At 40.8% G+C, this 22,949-nt stretch overlaps 1 protein-coding gene and 1 pseudogene across 1 annotated transcript in view; both read left to right on the forward strand.

Moving 5' to 3' along the window:
• The window catches only part of PARD6G (par-6 family cell polarity regulator gamma), a 158,152-nt gene that overhangs the window by 39,577 nt on the left and 95,626 nt on the right, over nucleotides 1-22,949 (forward strand). Inside the window, exon 2 of the mRNA XM_036766905.1 lies at nucleotides 4,100-4,322. Within this exon, the coding sequence (XP_036622800.1) occupies nucleotides 4,100-4,322 (223 nt within the window). The remainder of the gene's footprint in view (nucleotides 1-4,099; nucleotides 4,323-22,949) is intronic.
• Nucleotides 16,896-17,431, forward strand: LOC118856550 (annotated as a pseudogene).

Here is a 22,949-nt window from a genome sequence, read left to right on the forward strand (position 1 = left end):
TGGAATAGGAGTTGTTGAGATTCCCCACAGGGCAGATTCATATGATGGTAAGTTTAAATAGAGTCCCTTCCATTTTTAGAGAAACAAGTTAGGACTTGGAGAAGGAAGCATTCAAAAATATATCCTTTATAATGTTTAAGATGAAAATATGGAATAATGATATTCTCTTATTGATGGAAAAGATTTCTTTCTAGGTCAATGAGGTGATTGCTAAATTAGAGTTGGGTTCACATAAATAACTTTCTTTGGGAGCGGACAGAGGTGGAGGAGAGGAAGTAGAATATCTGCTGTGCCTGACATTCAAAAGGGCAGCATTATTTTGGGTGGCAGTGAGGAAGGAATAGTCTTTTAAGCTAAAATGGTTCGATTGGGGGCGGGAGTGGAAGGAGGAGGACGGGAAGAACAGACAGAAGTGAGGGATCAGGGAGAATGTAGAAAGGGTGCAAGTACAAGTTCTGCCCTGTTCAGGAGTGCCTGCCCTCTGCCTTCCTTACCAATTATCCCACAAACACTGGAGGACAAACCAGGGGCCAGAAAAGCTTGCTCCACCTGTTAGATTGGTTGAGGTGTCATATCCTGTGTTTTCTCTGGAGGAATTAGACTGAGAAAGAGGCTTCCTCATAGCCTCCATTCTTTATCCCAATTTGCTGGCTAGTGAGAAACAGCCGTGGCTACTGCTCTGTGATTCCTCATGTTTTTCCTTCTTCTTCTGTGACATTTTTGGCATTTATGGAAAGCTGAACTGCGGTCCCCCAATTATTTTACAAAAGAGTATCTTCTACCCACCTCCATGCTCATACCACTCTGTGTTGTCCAAGTGAATAAACATTTATTAAGTGTTTACTGTGTGCAAGGCACTGGCAAAAAAAACCAAACAACTAAATGGTTCCAGCCCTCAAGGAGTTTATATTCTACTGGATTCTCAGGTTCTCACTCCTTTCTGAGTATCATTATTGTGATGACTTTTTTACACAGACCTATGATTTTACTGGTGTAGGCATCAAATGAGATAACATGCAAAGCACTTGATAAACTTTTAGTTTTATTATTATTCTCCTTAAAAATAATAATTTAGAGACAGCTAGATGGCTCAGTGGATAGAACCATGGGCCTGGAATCAGCAAGTTGTTCAGTCCCTTTTTCAGTCCTATCTGATTTTTCATGATCCCATTTTGGGGCTTTCTTGGCAAAGATAATTGAGTGGTTTGTCATTTCCTTCTCCAATTCATTTTACAGATGAGGAAACTGAGGCAAATGGGGTGAAGTGACTTGCCCAGAGTCATACAGCTGTAAGTGTCTTATGAGTTTTCCTGATTCCAAACCTAGGGCTCTATCCACTTTGCCACCTAGCTGTGTGACCGGCCTTAGATACTTCCTAGCTGTGTGACCTTGGGCAAGTCTCTTAACTTCTGTTTGCTTTTACCTACTAGAGAAGGACATGGCAAACCACTCCAGTATCTTTGCTAAGTAAACCCCATGAACAGTGTGGTTCACAGGGTCACGAAGAGTTGGACATGACTGAGCAACACCTTCCTGGTGTGGAAATTTCCTTTGCTGACACAGAACTGCAGTTCCTTACCTTTATAGTCTCATGAGTTGTCTGGAAGCTCTGAGCGGTGACTTGCCCAGGACCACACAGCTAGTCTGTGCCAGAAGCCATGTCTGAATCAACTTCTTCCCAACTCCAATTCCTGCACTCCATCCACTGTACCGTACTGTATCTTAGGGTTGACTGTTTCTGAAAAACAACAATCTCTTGCTGTGCAATCAGAAGATAAAGTCCTTTACATAAGCACCTAGGATGCTTTTTCTCTCCCTACCTCTTGAAGGGATCACTCTCTCAACAGTATCTTTGACATCTTGGTGTGCTATTTTTAAAGGAAGTGGGATTTTTTCCTACTATGAACTTAACCATTTACTAAAACAAGACAAAACAGAACAACAATCATTTAAATTTTGGAAAAACCATCACCACATTATGTGGAACATTTGGTACGTAGTTTTCTGAAATGTCTTGTTAGCAGGAATCAGAAAAAGAGTTAGACTGACCAGCAATTGTTCCTTGTTGCTTTTCCAGCTTGATCAGCTCCTCTTTGTGACCCTGATACATTTCTGATTCTAGATGGTTTACACCAGAGACCGCTCTTAAATAATTCCAAAACTTGAACCTGCTGATGCAGCTGCCTGTTTCCTTGATTTCTTTTTTTTTTGGGGGGTGGGGGTGGTGCGGCATTTCCTAGACATAGGGCAGCCAACAGTAACAACATCTGCTGTGTTGTTGAAAACTTCCTAAGATGAGTTTTATTAGTGCTAGAGTTTGGCTAAAGACTTACCGTTGCCCCATTCAAGTAGGACAGCTCCCTTTAGGTTAGCAGGTGGGGGAAGGATTGTGGAGAGTCAAGGGCTAAATAACACAGATTTTGAACCAGTTAAATTACCTTTAGACAACCTGGACCACAGACAGTAACGCGTATCTCCATGTGAACCCTAGATCTCATTATGGATGCATCGCCTTTGTCTGAACATAATGGGAATCAGTTTCCTCATTTGTAAAAGGAGGGGACATTCCTTGAGTCTTTTATATGTATATGAGTGTGTTTTGCAATGCATTATTATACAGATGCAAGATTTTACTATTTTTATGGTTGTTACGCAACCAACTGAAAACCTGCTCTTATGGCTTATCTTGGTAGGGAGGTGATCCTAGCTTCTTACAAAAAAAGATCTTTCCTTTTTACGTCACTTTCATTTCTGAATCCCGTGTGCCCTTACCACTCAGTGTGCCCTTATTTAAAAAAAAAAATTTAAAAACCTACTTTCGCAAAAACAAACCAATACAAAATCTGATTGTGACAATATATGCAATCCCTGATATCCCAGATCCCCCACCTTTGCAAAGAAAGGAGACCCTGGCTTCTGAAAAGCTTTTGTAGCCAAGCTGGAAAGCCTTCCTGGACAGGTCCTATGACTGTGTGTACGTTCTCAGGATCAATCAATCCATCAGCAAGCATTTATTTAGCACTTTGACTATGGGGGAGGAATGATAATAGGCTAGCTAAGTTGGAGAAGTTCACTACCATGTGGGTGGCAGAAAAAGGTGGTCTTCGGACCATCGCCTGCATCCTAGAGAAGTTGTGATCCCTGTTGATAGAGGGAGTATACTCATGGAGTCCTATAATAGTAACCACAATAATAACATAGCTAGCATTTATAGAGCACTTTACAAATATCATCTCATTTGATCCTTACAACAGCTCTGGGAAGTAAGTGCTATTATCTCCATTTTACAGGTGAGGAAACTGAGTCTGGGAGAGGTTAAGTAACTTGCCTAGGGTTACCAGCTAGAAAGTTGCTTAAGGCTGGGTTTGGAACTCAGACCTTCCTAATTCCAGCTCTAGAGCTGTACTGCCTAGTGGCCATATCCTTGAAGTATGGCACTGACTAGGGAGTGCCTTGATGCTGTAATAATTGGACATCATCCAAAGGAACCCAGCATCTGTGTCAGTCGACATCAGCCCAACCAAAAGGATGTTCTGGGGTCAGTGTATACCAGCAGGGGTCTTCCAGTGGCATCTGCTAGGTCAACCTAATTAGGAAGGGAAAGACTAACATTTTTATAGCAAATTACTGCTATGCCAATGTCATTAAACTTGCTTTTAAGCGCACGTTAATAATGTACCACCTCTCTTGCATAGATAGCTGTGCTCTAAGAACATAGATTGTCTCCATGCTTTTCTGTACCTCTGAAAAACAGAGGATAATAGCAAACACAAACCAGATGGCTGCTGGGTGGCACAGTAGATAAGGTGCTGCTTCTGGAGTCAAGAAGACCCGAGTTCAGATATGACCTCAGATACCTGCAAACTGTGAGACCTTGGTCAAATCACCGAACCTCTATCCGACCCAATTTTCCCAACTGTAAAATGGGGAGTATAACAGCGCCTACCTTACCGAGTTGTGAAGATCAAGTGTGATATTATTTGTAAAGAGATTAACACGGTTCCTGGCCCATAGTAGGTGCCGCACAAATGCTTATTCCATTCCTTTCACAAGTCCATTCACTCGCTGCCTACTTATGGGCTCCTCTTTTTCATTGTAGTTTGGGGCCGAGTTTCGAAGATTTTCTTTGGACCGTTACAAACCTGGGAAGTTTGAAGACTTCTACAAGCTCATCCTTCACATCCATCACATCTCGAACATGGACGTGATGATCGGGTATGCCGATGTGCACGGTGACCTGCTGCCTATCAATAATGACGACAACTTCTTCAAGGCTGTCTCGAGTGCAAATCCACTGCTCAGAGTCTTCATTCAGAGACAAGGTATCCTAAATTCTTCACTCTCGTATCATGGCTTCTATTTTCTCTACTTTCTCAAGGTTTCATGTTGCCTTTTCTGTTCCGTTATAGTTTGTGAAAATTGGTAACTGTAGAAATTAAGATCATGTGGTACAACATTTAATTAGTTTGATAGAGGACTTGAAAAGGATTCTGTTTCAACTAGGATTGTAATTTCTGAGTTTTGGAGAAGAGTTCTGAGTTCCTGGGGAGAGAAATATAATAATGATATTTTTTAGTATTTAATTGGAAGCAAATGAATTCAGTAAAGAAAAGGCACCAGTCAGCACCTTAAAAATGTAACTGAAGAACAGTAGCATATATTTTCCATCCTTTTTTTTCAGAGTTGGGAAAAAAATGTTAGCTCTAAATTATAACTTTGGTTAATTTTGAACTGAAGCCCAGCATGGTTAGAAGTAACAACATAATACCATTATACTTAAAATAATTATTAATGGAGGTTTAGTGGCTAAAAAGAGGTTGATATTCCTGCATGCCCTACAATTGGCTCATCTTGGGCCTTTCGCTAGTCACTTCTTGGTAGCATACTTGGATTTTTCCCTTTTGTGAACTGGAAATTATCTCTTTCTACCAAAATAATATTCCTGCGGAAGAACTGCCCTCTGAGAAAAATTTGATCTTAACCCTGTGTTTGGCATCTTAGTAAGAAGCAGGTATGTTAATGCCTCATTTACATAGCGTCTTTGAGAAATGAAGTATTCTTTCTAATTCATTTCCCAGTAAATGAAGCTAATTCTTAAAAAAAAAAAATCCTTTAAAAAAAATCATTTTGGATGGAATTCTGTCTAAAGTAAGTTATAAATTTCCCTGCCTTTAAACAGAGTATAGGGGGGATGGTCAGGGATCAGGAATGGACTCATGATTCCATTGGTGTGGGGAACATCCATAAAGTAACTCATTCCCTTTACCAATGTAGGTCAGTACCTTTTCTGCTACTTAAATGCTTAGAAAATTGTCTGCAATAGAAGTGTCAAATACACAGCCCACAGTGTGGGGCCTGAATCAGATTAAAATGAAGTTCTTATCTGATGTTAATGTGTTGATATATTAATACAAAAAGAAATATATAAACGTGTGTGGTTTTCTAAGTCAACATTCAGCCTGCAGGGATGCATGTGTGTAGCTTAGTCTCCTCTGTTTCTATTTTGAGTTTGTTGCATTCAGTCGTATCCAACTCTCATGTCCGTCCCCATTTGAGGTTTTCTTGGAAAAGAGACTGGAGCCCTTAACTATTTCCTTCTCCAGCTCATTTTACAGATAAGGAAACTGAGGCAAAAAGGATTAAGTGACTTGCTCAGGGTCACACAGCTAGTAAGTGTCTAAGGCCAGCTTTGAACTCCAAAAGATGAGTCTTCCTGACTCCAGGCCTGCACTCTATCCACTAAGCCACCTAGCTGCCCGTTTTGACTTTGATACCGTAGGGCTAGAGCACCAAGAAGTTACAAGAGTTACTAAGGCTTCTATAGCCTGTATTCATCAGAAATATGACTCGAACCCAGATTTTCCTGGCTTCAAGGATAGTTCTCTGTCCACTGTGCCAGAGTTGTCAAACTTTTTGATCCCAGGGCCCCTTTATACTCTTAAATTATTGAGTCACATTCACCCTAAGACCTTTTATTGTCTGTTAGATCTATCCCTATTTACTGTATTAGACATTAAAATGTCTTACTATTATTATGAAAATAGTTTTGACCTCATGGACCCTGGGGGGTCCTCAGACCATACTTTGAGAACCACCACACTATGTTGAGCTGTTACAATTTAGCCTTTTCATGACTCGGGTCTCTATTATGAACAGCATTAGACTGTCTTATAATACAGTGATATCCATTGGAGCTGTCGAGATATGGTCTGTTTGTTCCTTCACCAAATGGCCTAAAACTATTGCTTTTTCAATTCTTTTGTCTGATGTTATAGAGTTTAGTCTCCTTCATTTTGGGGTGGTCAGCAGTAGATTTGTCTGCTTCCAGCAGCAATTCAATCATCTTTTAATTTACTCTTCTTTCTAGGGGCTAGGAAATCCTCCCTTTGTTAGAATTGAGCATAAAGTAATAATAACTAGGTTTCACTTGAGGCCCTAAGTAGAATACATCAGGTTTGAAGTATATAGTTGTCACATCCACGTTGCTTTTTCAGAGGCCTTTTTTGCATCTTGCTTGGCTGGGCTATGTTCCAGAAACGGCTGAAGTGGTCAAATATGACCTCCTAATAAGCAAAATGTTGTTCTGTGATGCTCCATACCTCTCTGAATATGACTGGGCCTGTCTTACTCATGCAGAGTTTGAAGTTTGCTTTCCATGAGGCATATGTTGGAATGAGGGATTGTGTTGGATGTCAAGCAAATCCTATGAATAATGCATGTGGTTACTATTCCAGACTCCAAACTTGGACCTATGTAGTTGCAGAGAGTTTCATGGAGTCATCGGGACCAGGCTCGATATTAGAGAAAACTTCCTAAAAAAATTTTTGTTCAGTTTTTTCATGTCTCCATTTGGGGTTTTCTAGATTTTCTTGGCAAAGATACTGATGTTTACCCTTTACTTCTCTCGATCATTTTACAGATGAGGAACTGAGGCAAACAGGGTTAAGTGACTTGCCTAGTGTCACACAGTTAGTAACTATTCCAAGGCCAGATTTGAACTCATGAAGATGAGTCTTGCTGACTCCAGGCCTGGCCCTCTATCTACCACACCACCTAGCTGCCCCTTCCCTAAAAATTGAAGTTATTCCTAAGTGGAATGGACTGCCTTGGGAAGTGATGGCTTCCTCATTGGAGATCTTCCAGCAGAAGCTTGTGGCTACTTATCGATGGTGTTATAGTTAGGATTTCTTTCCAAGTAAGGGACAAGATGGTCACGGAGGTCCTGTCCCATATTAAAATTCTGCCATTCTGTGAATAGAGGAGGTCTGACTTTGCTGTATCTTATTTATGTGACTGGGGGCAAGTCCCAGGAGGAAGGCTCAGTTTTCTCAACTATAAAATGGGGCAATAGTAATTGTCCTACCTTCCTCATAGAGTCGATGTGAGGAAGGCTTTGATGTTTCGCATGATTGCTGGGTGGAATAATAAGAAGTCATATGCTTGCCTCAGCTATGACTAATTCATTTAAGATAGGTTCTCTGATGTCACAGACTCATGATGAGTTTAAATATTCTGCTAACGAGTAAAGAATTATAGAATCTCAAAGTTGGAAGGAATCTCAGTGGGCATCTAGTCCACTGGGAACTGAGGCTCAGACAAAGTGAAACTGGCAATGTGGCTCAATGGAAGTAGGCATGCTTGATTTGTAGTCAGAGGTCCTGGGTTCAGATCCCAACTCTTCAGCTTACTACCTGTGTAACTGTAGGTAAAAAGCCTAATTTCTCTGGGCCTCACTCTATGGATGACTTTCTTCACCCGTACAGTGAGGGCCCTGTACTAGATGTTGTCCAAGGTGCTAAATTCCAAACCTGATCTTAACTAACTTGTTCAGAGTCGAGTGGCCAAGATGGGATTTGAATTCAGGTCTCTCGAGCCCTGCTCACACCTGGCAGCTTCGTTCTCAATCCTCCCCGGACAACAACAGGAGCACAGATAAACAGGAATCTACAGAGGATCCTCATGGTTCTCTTTTTAACTGTTATTTTAACCTCGCCTGCTGCCATAGCTACGAATCAGCAGATTTGGTATGTCCTCTCCTCTTCCTGCCCTGCCCTGCAGTGCAGGTGTTAATGAGCAATAAAACAGCCAAAAGCAGGAATTAGCAGGAGCGCCGGATAACAGAATACTGGCTTCGTGTCAGGCTCCCAAGATCACCCCAGTGAGTAACAGTTGCAGGTGGGAATGTTAACTTCGTGATACTGATAGCTGGCATTTCTATAGTGCTTTAAGATTTGCAAAGCACTCCACATGTATTAACTCATTTGAACGTCAAAATGGCCCTGAGAAGTCGTTGGTGCTATTACTGTTCCCTTTCTACAGATGAGGAAACTGAGACTGAGAGAGATTAAATGACGTGGCCCACAGCCACAGAACTAGTAAGTGTCTGAGGCCAGATTTGAACTTCAGGTCTTCCTGATTCCACGTCACTCTGGGTTACCTAACTGTCTCATGATCAGTAGTGACTGAAGGATGAGTGGGGATGAGAGGACAAGGTCTAGGATTCCAAACTTTAGCTCTGCTAAAGACATACCAAAGGCATGAAAAACAGGATACTAAGGATTTTTTTGTCTGAGTTTTCCTGGAACTGCTTAATGTATGGAAAATGGCAAGTTTAAAACACATCAGTGTTTCTCATCTCTATAATTTTTAGTAAACTATGGAGGCTCTGGATTTCTCTTGCCCCATCCCCAAATGACACATATCTTAATGTCATATTTGAGTTATCGCTACATTTTTTTCTTATTTAATATTTGATTTTTTTCCCAGTTACTTGTAAAAACAATTCTTTTTTTCCCCCAAATTTTGAATTCCAAGTCTTCTCCCTCCCTCCCCTCCTCCCCTTATTGAGATGGCAGGCAATTTGACATAGGTTACAAGTGTATCACTACAGTTTTAACGACAAGAAGGAGAACTGGGGCAATCATATACAGCCTTTTAAGAAATATGCATCATGGGGGGAAGGAAGGGAGGGGGTGAAAATTTGGAACTCAATTTTATGGAAGTGAATGTCAAAACCCAAAAATAAATAAATAAAATTTAAAAATAAAATTAAAATGACATATGCATCATGTCATGGTGTACAGAAAGCTAGCCTGATAGTCAGGAAGAACCTGCATTCAAATACTGCCATAGAAATAAACTTGCCCTCTGACTCTGGACAAATCACTTAACCTCTCAGTGTGTCAGCCAACTTTAAGACCCTAAATTACACATGGTAGCTTGACTATCTACACTGGCCAAGAGAGGTTCTATACCAGGAGGTTCTAATACAGATGAAATCACAGTTCTGAACTATGTTACACACATGCGCGCACACACACACTTACACACACACACACACACACACACACACACACACACACACACGCTCTCCCACTATATTGTGTATACTAGATTCTGGAGAAGGAACTTACAGATGAAATCACAGGTCTGAACTATATTACACACACACACACACACACACAGTCCCACTATATTGTGTATACTAGGTTCTGGAGAAGGAACTTACAGATGAAATCACAGTTCTGAACTATATTACTTACACTTACACACACACACACACACACACACACACACACACACACACACTCACACACTGTATCCACTATATTATACATACTAGATTCTGGAGAAGGAACTTTTATTGTATTGACAGAGGACCTCTTTTCGCCTCTTTAAAAAGACCTGGCCCAGCCTGAATGCCTAGTGGACTGTTTTCATTTTTACTGAAGCGGAGGTGAAGACAGGAAGCTTTGGGTCTGTGTTTGTAATTGGGAATGTATTAGTTTTGGATTAGAAACATGTTGTTGTTTTTAGTCATCCTTTTTCAAAAACATTTACAGGGAAGTTTTGAACTCTATTTTTTTCCTACTTATTCCCATTGTACCTCCACCCCCAAAATAACACCATAAATTGTATATTTGGGGGTTAGAACTTTTCATCCCTTCTATTTCTGGCATGAAGCCAGAATGGTGACATCATTCCTTTCCCTCCCGACTGTTATCCTCAGTCCTCCCTTCACCTGTTAGCTCCTTATAGCTTCTGGGCAAGGCATAGTGCTCGGGTTTGTAGATTTGTGGAATCTGGGGGTGCCCTTACATGACTTACAATAGCATTTGGGGGTACCACCTCATTTGAGGGCATCTGGCTTTCACCTGCTGGGTTTCCTGTCCTGGCTTTTTGAGGAACCTGATTTGTAACCCTTGAGATATGAATCTCTGGTTAAGGATGCTGTCATTAGGATATTTGTCAATTTGGTGTTAAATTTCCATTAGAAATCTAACATATAAAAGAAAGCAAAGATGCTTCCCTTGCCTCATCATTCCTGCCTCTATTTAGAAACTTGATTTTGGTTCCCTTTTTGTCACTTAACCTTGTTCTTGGGTAGCATAAATAACTAATGCTGTGTTTTGCTTTTCCTTTACTTCTTTGCAATGCAATTCAAGTTCAAACTGAGAGGCAGTCATTACCCAAAAAATGAGAGAATCTACAATAGTACCTTACTTGGATTATAAAATCCCAGACTTTTCCTCTGGCCCCTCCTTCAGGAGAAAGGACTGAGACTAGTCATTGTGAAAGATATTTATCAACCCTTTCCATTTTTAGCACAGTAAACAGGAAGAACAAACACATTCCACATTTATTTTCTCTACCCAATAAATACTCCATGTGCCAAAAAACAGTACAGATGTAAGACCACAGAGTTTAATTATGAGGCAATGAAGCATTTTCCTCTGGCTAAGAAGTAGAGGAGGGAATGAGCTCTCTTTGGCTCACTAGCTTAGAGCACTAAACCTTTCCAGGTCTATCCAATGAATGTGGTCCTTCTCTTGAGACTGTGATGGATACTTAGTTGCACTGAATAATTTTTAGTCTAGTGGGAATTCATTTTTTTTTTCTTTTACAGGGCACATGCACATATTCAGTTGTTAATTATTCTTGGTATTTGACATTCTTTGGATTCCATAACCTCAAGCCTGGATATGGAAAGAGCCATCATTCATTTCCACAATTTAGTCAGCCTATCATCATCGCCACTGCCACTACCACCACCACCATCAACATCTGTGTAGCAATTTAAGGTTTGCAAAGTGCTATACATACATTTTCTCATTTGATCCTTGCAACAACTCTGTGAAGCAGGTGCTATTTGCAGATGAGCAAACTCAGAAAAATTATGATTCTTCTGGTCCCCGAGGGAGGATTCCAACCTAGGTTCCTTCTGACTCCAACCTTGTCCTTCTTTTTAATTGAAACATTTAGTAACCTACTCCATGGGTTTGTGCAGGGCTGGGCCTTGAGGATACAAAGGCAAGGAAAAAAAATGTTCCCAGCCCTTGAGAAGCCTACATCTACATTCCTTGTGGCCTTAGAGGAAACTCACTTCTGACTCAGTTTAGTGACTTCTTGGATAAAAGGAAGAGACTTCAGAATTCTCTAATGCACAAGATTCTATCATTCTATCTAGAATTTGGTCTGAAAGGTGGAATTTTGATGCATTTGATGTTTAAAACTCTGCCTATGTCTAAGTCTCTTTACTTTTTGAAAAGTTATTTTTTCAAAGTTATTTTATATACCCCTGTCTTTTCCCAATTCCTTTCTCCTTTGAACACCTTGTAACAAAGAAAAACAGTTAAAAACCAATTGATAAAAAGGACACACACACACACACACACACACACACACACACACACACACACACCTCTAAAACTGTAGTTCCCTATCTCTCTACCAGTAGGAGGCAAGTATGTTTTATCATTTCTTCTCAGAACCAAGATATGGAGCATGGTTCATATTCTTCGTTTCTTCACAGGTAACTCATTTTAAAGTGCTGAGAGAAAATAGATTTCCCTCCTACTCCCAGCTTCTTTCCTGTCTGTCTTTATTCCTCCCCTTTCTTTGCCTTTATTATCTGCTTATTTTCCTGTAATCTTGTGCCATGCTGACATAATAGTTGTGTTTGTTAAGAGAGGATGAAGACCTCCCTGGAGGTTTCTGTAATAATAATGATAATAACTCACATTTATATAGCATTTTAAGGTTTACAAATCCTTTCCTCTCAGGATGCTGTGATCTAGATAGTACAAGCATTGTTATCCCTATTATACAAATGAGGACACTTGGGGTTTGAGGACCTTGCCCATAATCACAGCTAGAAAGAGCCTAAGCCAAGGTTCTAACCCCAGTTCGACACTACCTCCATCATGCCAGGCTTCCCACCTTTCTGTCTCCCCCTTTAGCTACCTTTGATCTTTGTTGATTCTTTCTTCCTTAAGCTGAATTTGAGTGAGGAAGAAGAGGGAGAAAAAGAGGAGTGGGAGGAGGCTGGACACCCCTCATCTATGCATATCACACATAGTCTCTTTGGATTACTTGAAAGAGCAAACTTGGAATGCCAGGGGAAAGCAACATGGTTTAGTCAAGACAATGCTGGATTGTCTTGCAGGGCCAAGGACCCTGGATGACTTTCAACAGTATCCTTTCCATCTTTTTTGGCTTCATTTTCTTCCTTTTTGAAAATAAGTTTGTTGGACCAGATAAGTGATACCAGACTCAAATAGCATCAAGGACCACTAAGCTATACATAAAGATGCTGCAGACCACATATTGACTTGTTTTTTTTTTTTAATGTAATATTAGAGCAGCTAAGTAGCTTAATGGATAGTCAGGAAGACCTGAGTTCAAATATGGCCTCAGATACTTAACTAGCTCTGTGACCCTGGGCAAGTCACTTAACCCTGTTTGCTTTAGTTCTTTATCTTTAAAATGAGCTTGAGGAGGAAATGGCAAACCACTCCAGTATCTTTGCCAAGAAAACCCTAAATGGGGTCACAAAGAGTCAGTCATGACGAAAAGGACTGAAAAACAAAAATATTTGTTTTGCTAAACATTTCCCAGTTATAATTTATTCTCATTGGGACCCATACTCTGTGGCTTACATGTCTGACACCTCGCCTAGATGACCTTTAAGGTCATCTCTAGCTCTAAGCCTAGGATGTTTTGAAAACTGTCATCCGGGTTAGAGTCTTTGTCCCAGAACATTGTTTCCTTAATTGCCACACAATCCTGGAAATCGTGTGTGTTTGCACATATGTATGTATGTATGCATGTGTATATGTGTTTTGGGGTGGGGGGGGAGTATGTTTGTTCTATGCTGTTTTTATGGTTTTTTTTTTAAAGAATTAAAAAACAACCACTGCTTCATGTTGTACCGTGGGAACTTGGAGAATAGAACAAAATGCTCTGAGCTGAGATCGCCCCTGGAGTGGGAACAGGAGCTGGAGCCGGTGGGAGGATAAGGAGAGAGAGAATATGCAGATCTAGTTCAACAGAACTTAAGAACAACAAAGAAACAGCCTGTCAGATCCCCAGAAGCTGCTTCCAAAGGCCCTCTCTGGGTTTTTTAGGGAGATTAGTCCTAAAGGGTATGCTCATTAAGGTGTCTCTCTTATAGATATCTCTTTAGAGGCAGGGTTTTTAATTTAGAACACACACACACACACACACACACACACACACACACAATTCTAAAAGTATCAGTGCAGTTTTAAGCCTTTTGGGACACCCTGTATATAGATACAGCTTTTGAAGAGGAGTCTCAGTATGGAAAAAAAAATGAGCCTTGAATTTACCCTTTTTAAATGATTTAATCCATCTTGTTATTCCTAAACCAACAAACAAAAAGGAAGTGTTCTTTAATTGTGCTCTTTGTGGCCATCTCTCAATTCTGAAAATACATAATTTTGGCCCCAACCGATAAGTAATCAAAGGACATCAGCAAACAGTTCTTTAAAAGAGTTGTAAATCATTAAAGGAATGAAAGACTGTTCTAAATCACCAGTAAAAGAAAGGCATATCAAAATAGTCTTGAGGTTTCACCTCACACCCAAGAAACTGGTATAGATAACAAAAAATGGAAATCATAATGTTGGAGGGGCTTTGGAAAGATGGGCATGTTAATGTGCTGTTGATGGAGCTGTGAATGGCTGGAAAGTAATTTGGAATTATACAAAGAAAGTGACCAAAATAAATGCCCATGCCTTTTGAACTAAAGATACCACTACTAGGCATATATCTTAATGAGGTTATTGGATAACAGAATGGTCCAATATTCATCAAAACATTTACAGCTGCATCTTTTGTGGTAGCAAAGAACTGAAACAAAGTAGATGCACATCAACTAAGGAATGGCTAACCAAGTCTTGGTACATTAAAATAATTGTATATCACTGTGCCGTAGTGCAGGGAAGTATGAGAAGACATATGAACTGATGCAAAGTGAAGTAGGCAGAACCACAAAAACAATATAGACAGTGCCTGCAATGTAAATGGGAAGGACGATAACATTTAATCAAAACTGCATGCTGTGAAATTTTAACAGCCAAGTTTGACCCCACAGAAGAGACATGGGGAGGCACGTCTCTCTCTCCTTTGCAGACAATGTTAAACTTTCTCAATGTGTTGATTAGTTTTGTTTTTTCCCCCTCTTTTTTCTCTTTTCTTATGTAGGATTGGTCCCTGGGAGAGGGGGAAGGTGAGTGGGGAAGGATACATTCAGAAATGTAGGTGGTACCAAAACCAAAGATCAATATAAATTTATTTAAAAAAAAAATAGTTTTGACTTGAAAGTCAACCTGAGAGCCATTTACTGACTTAAACAGGAATTTCAAGCTGATCCAACTGATTTGTCACACTCAGTATCTTGTCTAAGTGTCTACTGAAAATCACAAGACTACAGTTCAGTGAGAGGCTCCTCCTCTGAGACCTTGACCTCTTACCTACAGATCTGACTATGACTAAATTATATCCACCACAGATTATTACTGGGACCCCTCCCCTCCCAATAATCTTTATTCACTACTAACCAAAGTATTGTACAGCAGAGAAATTTTTTTCAATGAGGTAAAATTGACTATCCACTTTTTTTTTTTTTACTTTGAAGTCCTTTTTGCAGTGGGCTAATCTTTTGAATTTATAGCCTTCGAAAGGTAATGGCAAAGAAGCCCAGTCCTGATGGCCAAGCACTGAGGCCTGTTTTTTTGTGTTTTCACTTTTATGTCTAAGCAGATAATCCCCAGCACCCGTGATCATTTGTCAGGGAGCCTCTGCTCTGCAGGACTTGTCTTTGAAACAAAATCTTTTTTAAACAAAAAGAGAGCTCCCTTTTCAGATAGTGAGACAGAGCTATATTTCTAAATTCCCAGGGTGGGTGGTAGATTAAGCATAATTGGCCTTCTTTTCAAGAGAGAGAGGGTTCCTGCCCAACCAAAGATTCTTCAGCAATCTGGAATAGCCCTGTTCCTGTAAACACTACACCCATCCCTGTGTGGGGATGGTTTTACCATTTGGAATGTGCATGATTCGGAGGAACAAGCTGCCAGGCTTCCTTCATCAGAGCACTGCTGGAATTTTAATGCTCTAATGAAGAGGGGCAGGACCTATCTGGTCTGCCCAGGTGTCATGGATTGTCTGTTGAATGATTTCTTTTCCTCCCAGAGGACAAACCTTCTTAGAGACTCTTTAGTTTGAGAGATGTCTTCCTGGGTTATGTGGTTGATGGCTTGGCTAGCCACGCATGCAGATTTGGCTGCTCCAGGGATTGTTGCTTTTGCCTTCATGTACTTGGCATGTATTTTCTCTGGTCCAAGTCATTTACATGTTGTCTCCTCCTTTATACTCCTTTAGGGTAGGGGGTTGTGGGTTTGTTTGGTTTTTTTTTAGGGGGTTGATTTTTCCCTTTCTGTGTACTGCACAGCATGTGCCTGGTAGACATGAGCACTTAATCAGTGCTTGCTGACTGACAGAAGGAATGTGTAGACAACTTTCTTGATAGTGTTCCATTTGTTTAAGGGTCTTAAGTGCCCAGGTCTGCTTTTCCACATCAGGCAGTCTACAGTACTAGGGCTGGAGAGGTTCCTCTTTATAATTCATCTGTCTGAATAAAACTCCTTACCTTTGGCAATTTTCCTCCTTCCCTTCCCTCCTTTCTTCTCCAAAGGGTAATGATATAGGTTATATATGTACAATCATGTAAAACTTATGTCCATATTAGTCACAGTTGTGAAAGAAGAAACAGACTAAAAGGAAAAACACACACACACACAAAGTAAAAATAGCATGTTTCAATTTGCATTAAGACTCTATCAATTTTTTCACTGTATATGGACAGTATTTTTCATCATGAATCCTTTGGAATTGTCTTAGATCATTGTATTGTTGAGAAGAGCTAGGTCAATCATAGTTGGTCATTGCATAGTGTTGCTGTTACTATGTACAATGTTCTCCTGGTTCTGTTCGCTTTACTCTGCATCAGTTTATGTAAATCTTCGCAGGTTTTTCTGATATCTGCCTATATACCACAACTCATTCAGCCATTCCCCGATTGATGGGCATCCCCTCGATTTCCAATTCTTTTGCTATCACAAAAAGAGCTGCTAAAAATATTTTTGTACGCGTGGGTCCTTTTCCCTTTATGCTCTCTTTGGGATACAGACCTAGAAGTGGTATTGCTGGGACAAAGGGTATATACAGTTTGGTCACTCTTTGGGCATAGTTCCAAATTGCTCATGGAGACCCCTTTCTAAGGGTCTCTCTAAGAGACACTCCCTTTATATGGCTTCCAACTGTATCATTCGCTTCAGTAAGACTCAGCCCAGGATCTGCTTGTTCAGGAAGCCCTTCTGGTTGCCCTAGATGAAACGGCTATCTAGCCCTTCTCAGATTTTGAATGGATTCCTCTCACTTTTCTGTGAGCACACTAGCATTTTTGTAGCACTTTCACGTTTGCAAAGTGCTTTCACAATGTTATTTCTAGAATACTACTGTGCTGTAAGAAATGAAGAGCAACCTTTCTAGCCCAGGCTCTGTCTAGAGCAGCACCTGCTGCAGCCGCTGAGATGTTGATGCCCAAGAAGAACCGAATTGCCATCTATGAACTCCTTTTTAAGGAGGGAGTGATGGTAGCCAAGAAGGATGTCCACATGCCAAAGCACCCCGAGCTGGCAGACAAGAACGTGCCCAATCTCCACGTCATGAAGGCCATGCAGTCTCTAAAGTCTCGTGGCTATGTTAAGGAGCAGTTTGCATGGAGGCATTTCTGCTGGTACCTCACCAATGAGGGCATTCAGTACCTCCAGGATTACCTTCACCTGCCCCCTGAGATTGTGCCTGCCACACTCCAAAGAAGTCGTCCTGAGACAGGAAGGCCAAGGCCCAAAGGTCTGGAGGGCGAGTGACCTGCCGGGCTTACTCGGAGTGAAGCTGACAGAGACACATACAGACGAAGTGCTGCTCCCCCTGGTGCTGACAAGAAGGCTGAGGCCGGGGCTGGGTCAGCAACAGAATTCCAATTTAGAGGTGGATTTGTCGTGGACGTGGTCAACGTCCTTAATAGAAACTGTAGAGATATGTTTCATATTCAATAAAATTTGGGAAAAAACAAACAAACAAAAAGAAATGAAGAGCAGGTCAATTTTAGAAAGACATGAAAAGACTTGGATGAAATAATGGAGAGGGAAATGAGCAGAACCAAGAGAATGTTGTATATAGTAGTAGCAATGTCGTTCAAAGAACAGCTAAGTTATTCTGAGTATTCTAAATGCTCAGATAAACTACAGAGGACCTATGGAGGAAGATGCTGTCCACCTCCAGAGAAAGAACTGACAAATAGAACTATTCAAAGTACAGTTTTACACACACACACACACACACACACACACACACCTGTATCCAATGGGGGACTTCTTTAGTGCAGGATGGAGAGGGAGGGAGATAATTCAGGATTTTAAAAGTGACCAAAACAAGTAAAAATTAAATTTAAAAAACATTTTAAAATATAAACTTTAAAAAACCCTTCAGAAAAAGAAAAAATAACACAAATGTTATCTCTTTTGATCCTTATGACAACTCTGGGAGATGGGTGCTATTATCTCTATTTTACAGATGAGGGAACTGAGACATAGGTTAAGTGACTTCATCATACAGCTAGTGTCTGAGACTGCATTTGAACTTAGATTTTCTTTTTTTTAATAAGATGAAAATATTTCAAATTAAAAGTATGACATCCTAATTATCTTTATTTAAAGTACATTTGCAAAAGGAGAAACTATAATTAAATTATTTTTAATTACATATTTGATTTTTAAATTTTTATGTATTTCTCAATGTTCTATCCATTTATCTGCCTATATGCCATTTCAAATATTGAAAAAGACCTATGATGCCCTTGCCCACCTCTCCCTCTCCCCCTAGTCCTCTTCTCTGGGCTCTAGCCATCCCTAGTTTCCTCCAACTGATCCTCATATGACACAGTCTCAAGGTCCTTCACAATCCTTCTTATTCTCCTCTGAGTATTCCCCAGTATATCAGTGTCTTTCCTTAATGTTCACAGTAGGCACTTAACCTTTGTGGAATTGATTTCTACATGCATAAGGACACTTCATGTTGATATGGTCTAGACTTCACCTTAACCACCTAACCTCTAGTGGTTGAGCAAGTCAGTAGGGGCATATGGCTTGCTTATATTAATCATCAGTGGCATCCCTTTACAAGATAAGGTGCTCAGTCATTTTGCACTGCAGTGACTATATGGGAATTCTCTTCAAAGCAAAACACCCCTCCCCTCCTACCCCCTGATCATTCCTTTTCATATCTGTACTAAAGGTTCTGTGGGCTCTGGTCATATCCTTTCCCCATAATACAGAGCTAGGCCACAGGGACTGGAATGGCATGTGTTCTATAGAGACCCCAATCCTGAATGTACAGTTTCATGACAGAGGTCAAACAAAGCCTGGTTTCTTCCGTAGGGCTTAGCTGTCTGAGTTATAAAGGGTTTTCTCCTTCCTCCTTCCTGTAGACGACCAAGGTGAAGCTCAAGCTTTTAAGTATCTCAATATTACCCTTACTGTTTTTGAAATTCACAGAATCTGGTGCAGGACCCTTGCCTCTCTTCATCATTTTTTAAATAAATGTGGTAGAAGTGATATAGACTAGAAGTGGAAACACACCTCACTGTTTCTAACCTTTCTTTCCACAAAAGACCAGGCTAACAATGAACAACCATATTTGTGTTTATCTGAGACAGGGCAGTGGCTATTTTGCAAAATCAATGGTTTACCTTTAGCTTGGAACATTTGCAAATGTGATTGAATTGAACTGTAGAACTAACCCCTGAGGACTAGGCCAACTTAGATCCTAGTGCCTGGTTATAATCAGGGAGTTAATGTTTTATTTTTTTCTGACTTTAATGACTATACTTTAAATTAGTTACTTAGAGACTCAGCTAGTGATGTTGTACCCTTATATCATGACGATACAGTTGGTGCTCAAAACTAAAAACCCAGCCTACCCCTTTCCTTTCCAACCTCTCCCTCTCTTTCTCTCCTTCCTTCCCCCCCCTATCTTCATCTCTCTCTCCCCCCGCCCTCTCCCCTTGTCTCTTTTCTTTCTCTCCAAAGGTTCAGCAAGCCTTTTCTGTAAAGGGCCAGATAATAAATACTTAGGCTTTGCCAACCAAGAGTAAAAATACACATGGCACTCAACGCTGTTAAGTAATCACTGCTTCACTGAGATTTGGTAGTATGTCAAACAGTAGTGTGAAGCAGTGTATAATAGTTTATGTCACAGCTACTCAATTCTGCCCTTGTGCAAAAGTGGCCATATGAGTGTGGCTGTGTTCCATTAAACTTTATTTTTTTGAAAAATGTAAAAACCATTCTTAACCCAGAGGCCATGCCACTTGTGGGCCATAATTTGCAAGCCCCTGATATGGACTATCCTTGAGTTTCCCCTACAATCTCAAGGGTTTTAAAAAAATTCTTTTCGTCATCAGCCTCCCACCCCAAATCTGGTCATTCTTCAAGTATTTGTTCATCCTCTAAACTAGCTCTTGGATTTGCTACTTCAGTTTTGTTTCCATGGCTACCACTCCACTTTCTGCCCAGCCTTCAGAATTTCACTCCTGAATTATTCAAGGAGCTGCCTCCTCTCTGTCTCTGGCCAACCTATACTCTACTGTTAGAATAATCATGTTCAATTACAGATTACTCCCCCGCTCCAGAACTCCTCTGGCTCCCCATATCCAAACTAAATCTAGAATTTGTATTCTTCCATCACCAACCCAAGACCTTCCTAAAATTAAGAAATGTAATCTTAAGGGACTAGATAAAGAAAGATTTTTATTGGAAATCTAATCCAACAGGCATAAATTAAATGTCACATAGAGTGCTGGGGCCGTGAGTCAGAAAGACTCATCTTCTTAAGTTCAAATCTGGCCTTAGCTAACCAACCAGCTATGTGACCTTGGGCAAGTCATTAACCCTGTTTGCCTTAGTTTCGTCATCTGTCAAATGAGCTGGAGAATGAAATGGCAATCTACTGCAGTATCTTTGCCAAGAAAACTCCACAAGGGGTCACAGAGAGTGGGATGCAATTGAAAAATGACAATTATGATTTCGTATTGCACTGGCACTATCAAATCATAGAATCCCAAAGTCCAAAGATAGCTATTTGTAGTTTATCTGTTATAATCTCCCAGCCAGTGATTGAATCAATTGTGTATGATAAAGTGCATAGACATTCCAAAAACTGTTAAGTGCAAAGCATCTAAATACAAAAGTGAGAAAGTACTTGAGGGGAGGTGGGGAAGGGGTTAGCATCTAATAGGGAAAAAACACACATATGATAGAAGTGTCCAGGGAAGCCAAGGCACTCTCAGGATGGCAATTGGTGCCATAAGGGAGTGGGTTTTCACACTCTGTCCAGAAGCAGGATTAGCATTAATTTGTTTGTGGTTCCTAGAGAAAGAAGTAGGAAGCTGATGGGGAGGGAGGGACACATACATAGCAGCTGGGCAAGGTTGCAAGATGGCTAGGTGAATAGTCTAGGTCACAGGGGTAACTGAATAGGATTTGTTCTGTGAAGTTTGGATTCAGTCAAAGGGCCACACTTGAGGACCTAGAGGGCCACATGTAGCCGCAAGGCCACAGGTTCCCCACCCCTGGTAGTCACTCCATGTTTCTTCAACTGTTCCTTGCATGAGATATTTCCAAGATACCCAACCACTCTGGTCACCCTGGTCTGGGCAAGTGCCAGTTGGCCATTGTGGTACCCAGAGAAGAACACGATACCCCAGGTGTATCCTGACCAGAGCAAACAGTGGGCACTTTTTGTCCTAGACATTTTAAAAAATGCTATTAGCTCCTCTAGTTGCTGCATTATACTGTTGATTTTCATTGGACTTAGAGTCCACTGAACTCCCTAAACCTTTTTCACATGACCTGCTATCCATCTAACCTTGTTGTAGTACCTTATGGTTGGTCTCCCTTCCTCAAATCTCTCTTCACTCCAGTCTATCCTCCACTGAACTGTCAAGTTAATCTTCCTAAAGCAAGCTAGGTGGTGCAGTGGATAGAGTGCCGGGTCTGGAGTCAGGAAGACTCATCTTCCTGAGTTCAAATCTGGCCTCAGACACTTGCTGTGTGACCTGGGGCAAGTCACTTAACCCTGTTTGCCTCATTTCTGTAAAATCTGTAAAATGAGCTGGAGAAGGAAATGGCAAACCACTCCAGGATCTTTGCCCAGAAAACCAAATCACGAAGAGTTGGACATGACTGAAAAATGACTCAACAACAACATGGACCATGTTGTCCTTTTTCTTACTCCATCCCTCCATTTGATAAACTCTAGTGGCTCCTCATTATCTATTATCTTATTATCTATAATATCAAATATAAAAACCTCTGTTGAGTTTCATAATGTGCCCTGTGTCTTCTTACACCTTACTCCCTTGATCTGGTGACACTGGCCACCTTGTAGTTCCTCAGACGTGACACTATTGACCATTGGTATTTTCCCAGCTGTTCCCCAAGAATGGAATTCTCTCCTAACCCTGTCTTACCCTGTCTCTGTGCCCTGGCTTCTTTCAAGTCCCAACTAAAATCTCACTTTCTGTAAGAAAACTTTCCCAATTCCCTTTAATACTGGTACTTTCCTTCTGAGATGATCTCCAATTTGACCTCTATGTGTCTTGTTTGCACATAGTTGTTTGCGTATTGTTCCCCGTTCCGCTATTTTACTCTGAGTTTCTTGAGAGCAGGAACTGTTCTTTTAATTTTTTTTTTCCATTTGTATCCCTTGCGCTTAGTGCAAAGCCTGGCACTTAGTAGGTTCATACTAAATGCTTGTTGACCAGCCATATCTCCCCTATTTTATAATTGTTTTTTTTTCTTGGCCCAATTTCAAACTTTTAACAGATTCCCATTGTAAACTATGTGTGGCACACTCAACAATCAAACTGCTCAAATATGAAGGGGCAAAATATCTTCCACGATCATGTTTCATTTGGTTAGAGTCATCCCATTTTCCCAGCTCCTCAGAATCTTTGGGGATCCTGTTTCTGTTAGCCATGGTTATTAGCCACCCTTTCCAGCTCCACCTCATCAGCAGAGCTGACAAGCATGCCCTGGCTTTTCATGCAGATCGTTGTTAAAGAGGCTGAAATGTAGAGCCCATACCAAATTCCCTGGCACGCTGGGCATTAGAAAAATACGTGGAGGGAACGTTTGGCTTGGTGCTGAAGGGAGTATTGATTACAGAGAGAAGGTTAGTCTGGAAAGTGATTTGCCTGAACTAATTTGAAACCCTAAATCAGGGAAATTTCCACCCTGAAATTTTTTTCCCCTTTGCTAGAAATGTAAACAAGATATTGATTTCTCCCCCCACACACACACTAGATTTTTTCCTGTTTCTGATCTACATTTCTGTAGTTTCCGTTCTCTGCTGATAGAAAATGATACAGCATGGAGGTCATAGTAAAGCACATCTGACATCATCTGTGGCACATTCCATCTGGATCCCAGGGGTCCTCATAAACCCGTAGCCTCTCTCTCTCGCTGGTTGTTGACCCAGAGGTGGGGAGAAAATTAGGGCAGATGAATTGAACTTGAATTTGG

This window comes from Trichosurus vulpecula, chromosome 1 (genome assembly GCF_011100635.1).
Source record: "Trichosurus vulpecula isolate mTriVul1 chromosome 1, mTriVul1.pri, whole genome shotgun sequence".
Lineage (NCBI taxonomy): Eukaryota > Metazoa > Chordata > Mammalia > Diprotodontia > Phalangeridae > Trichosurus > Trichosurus vulpecula.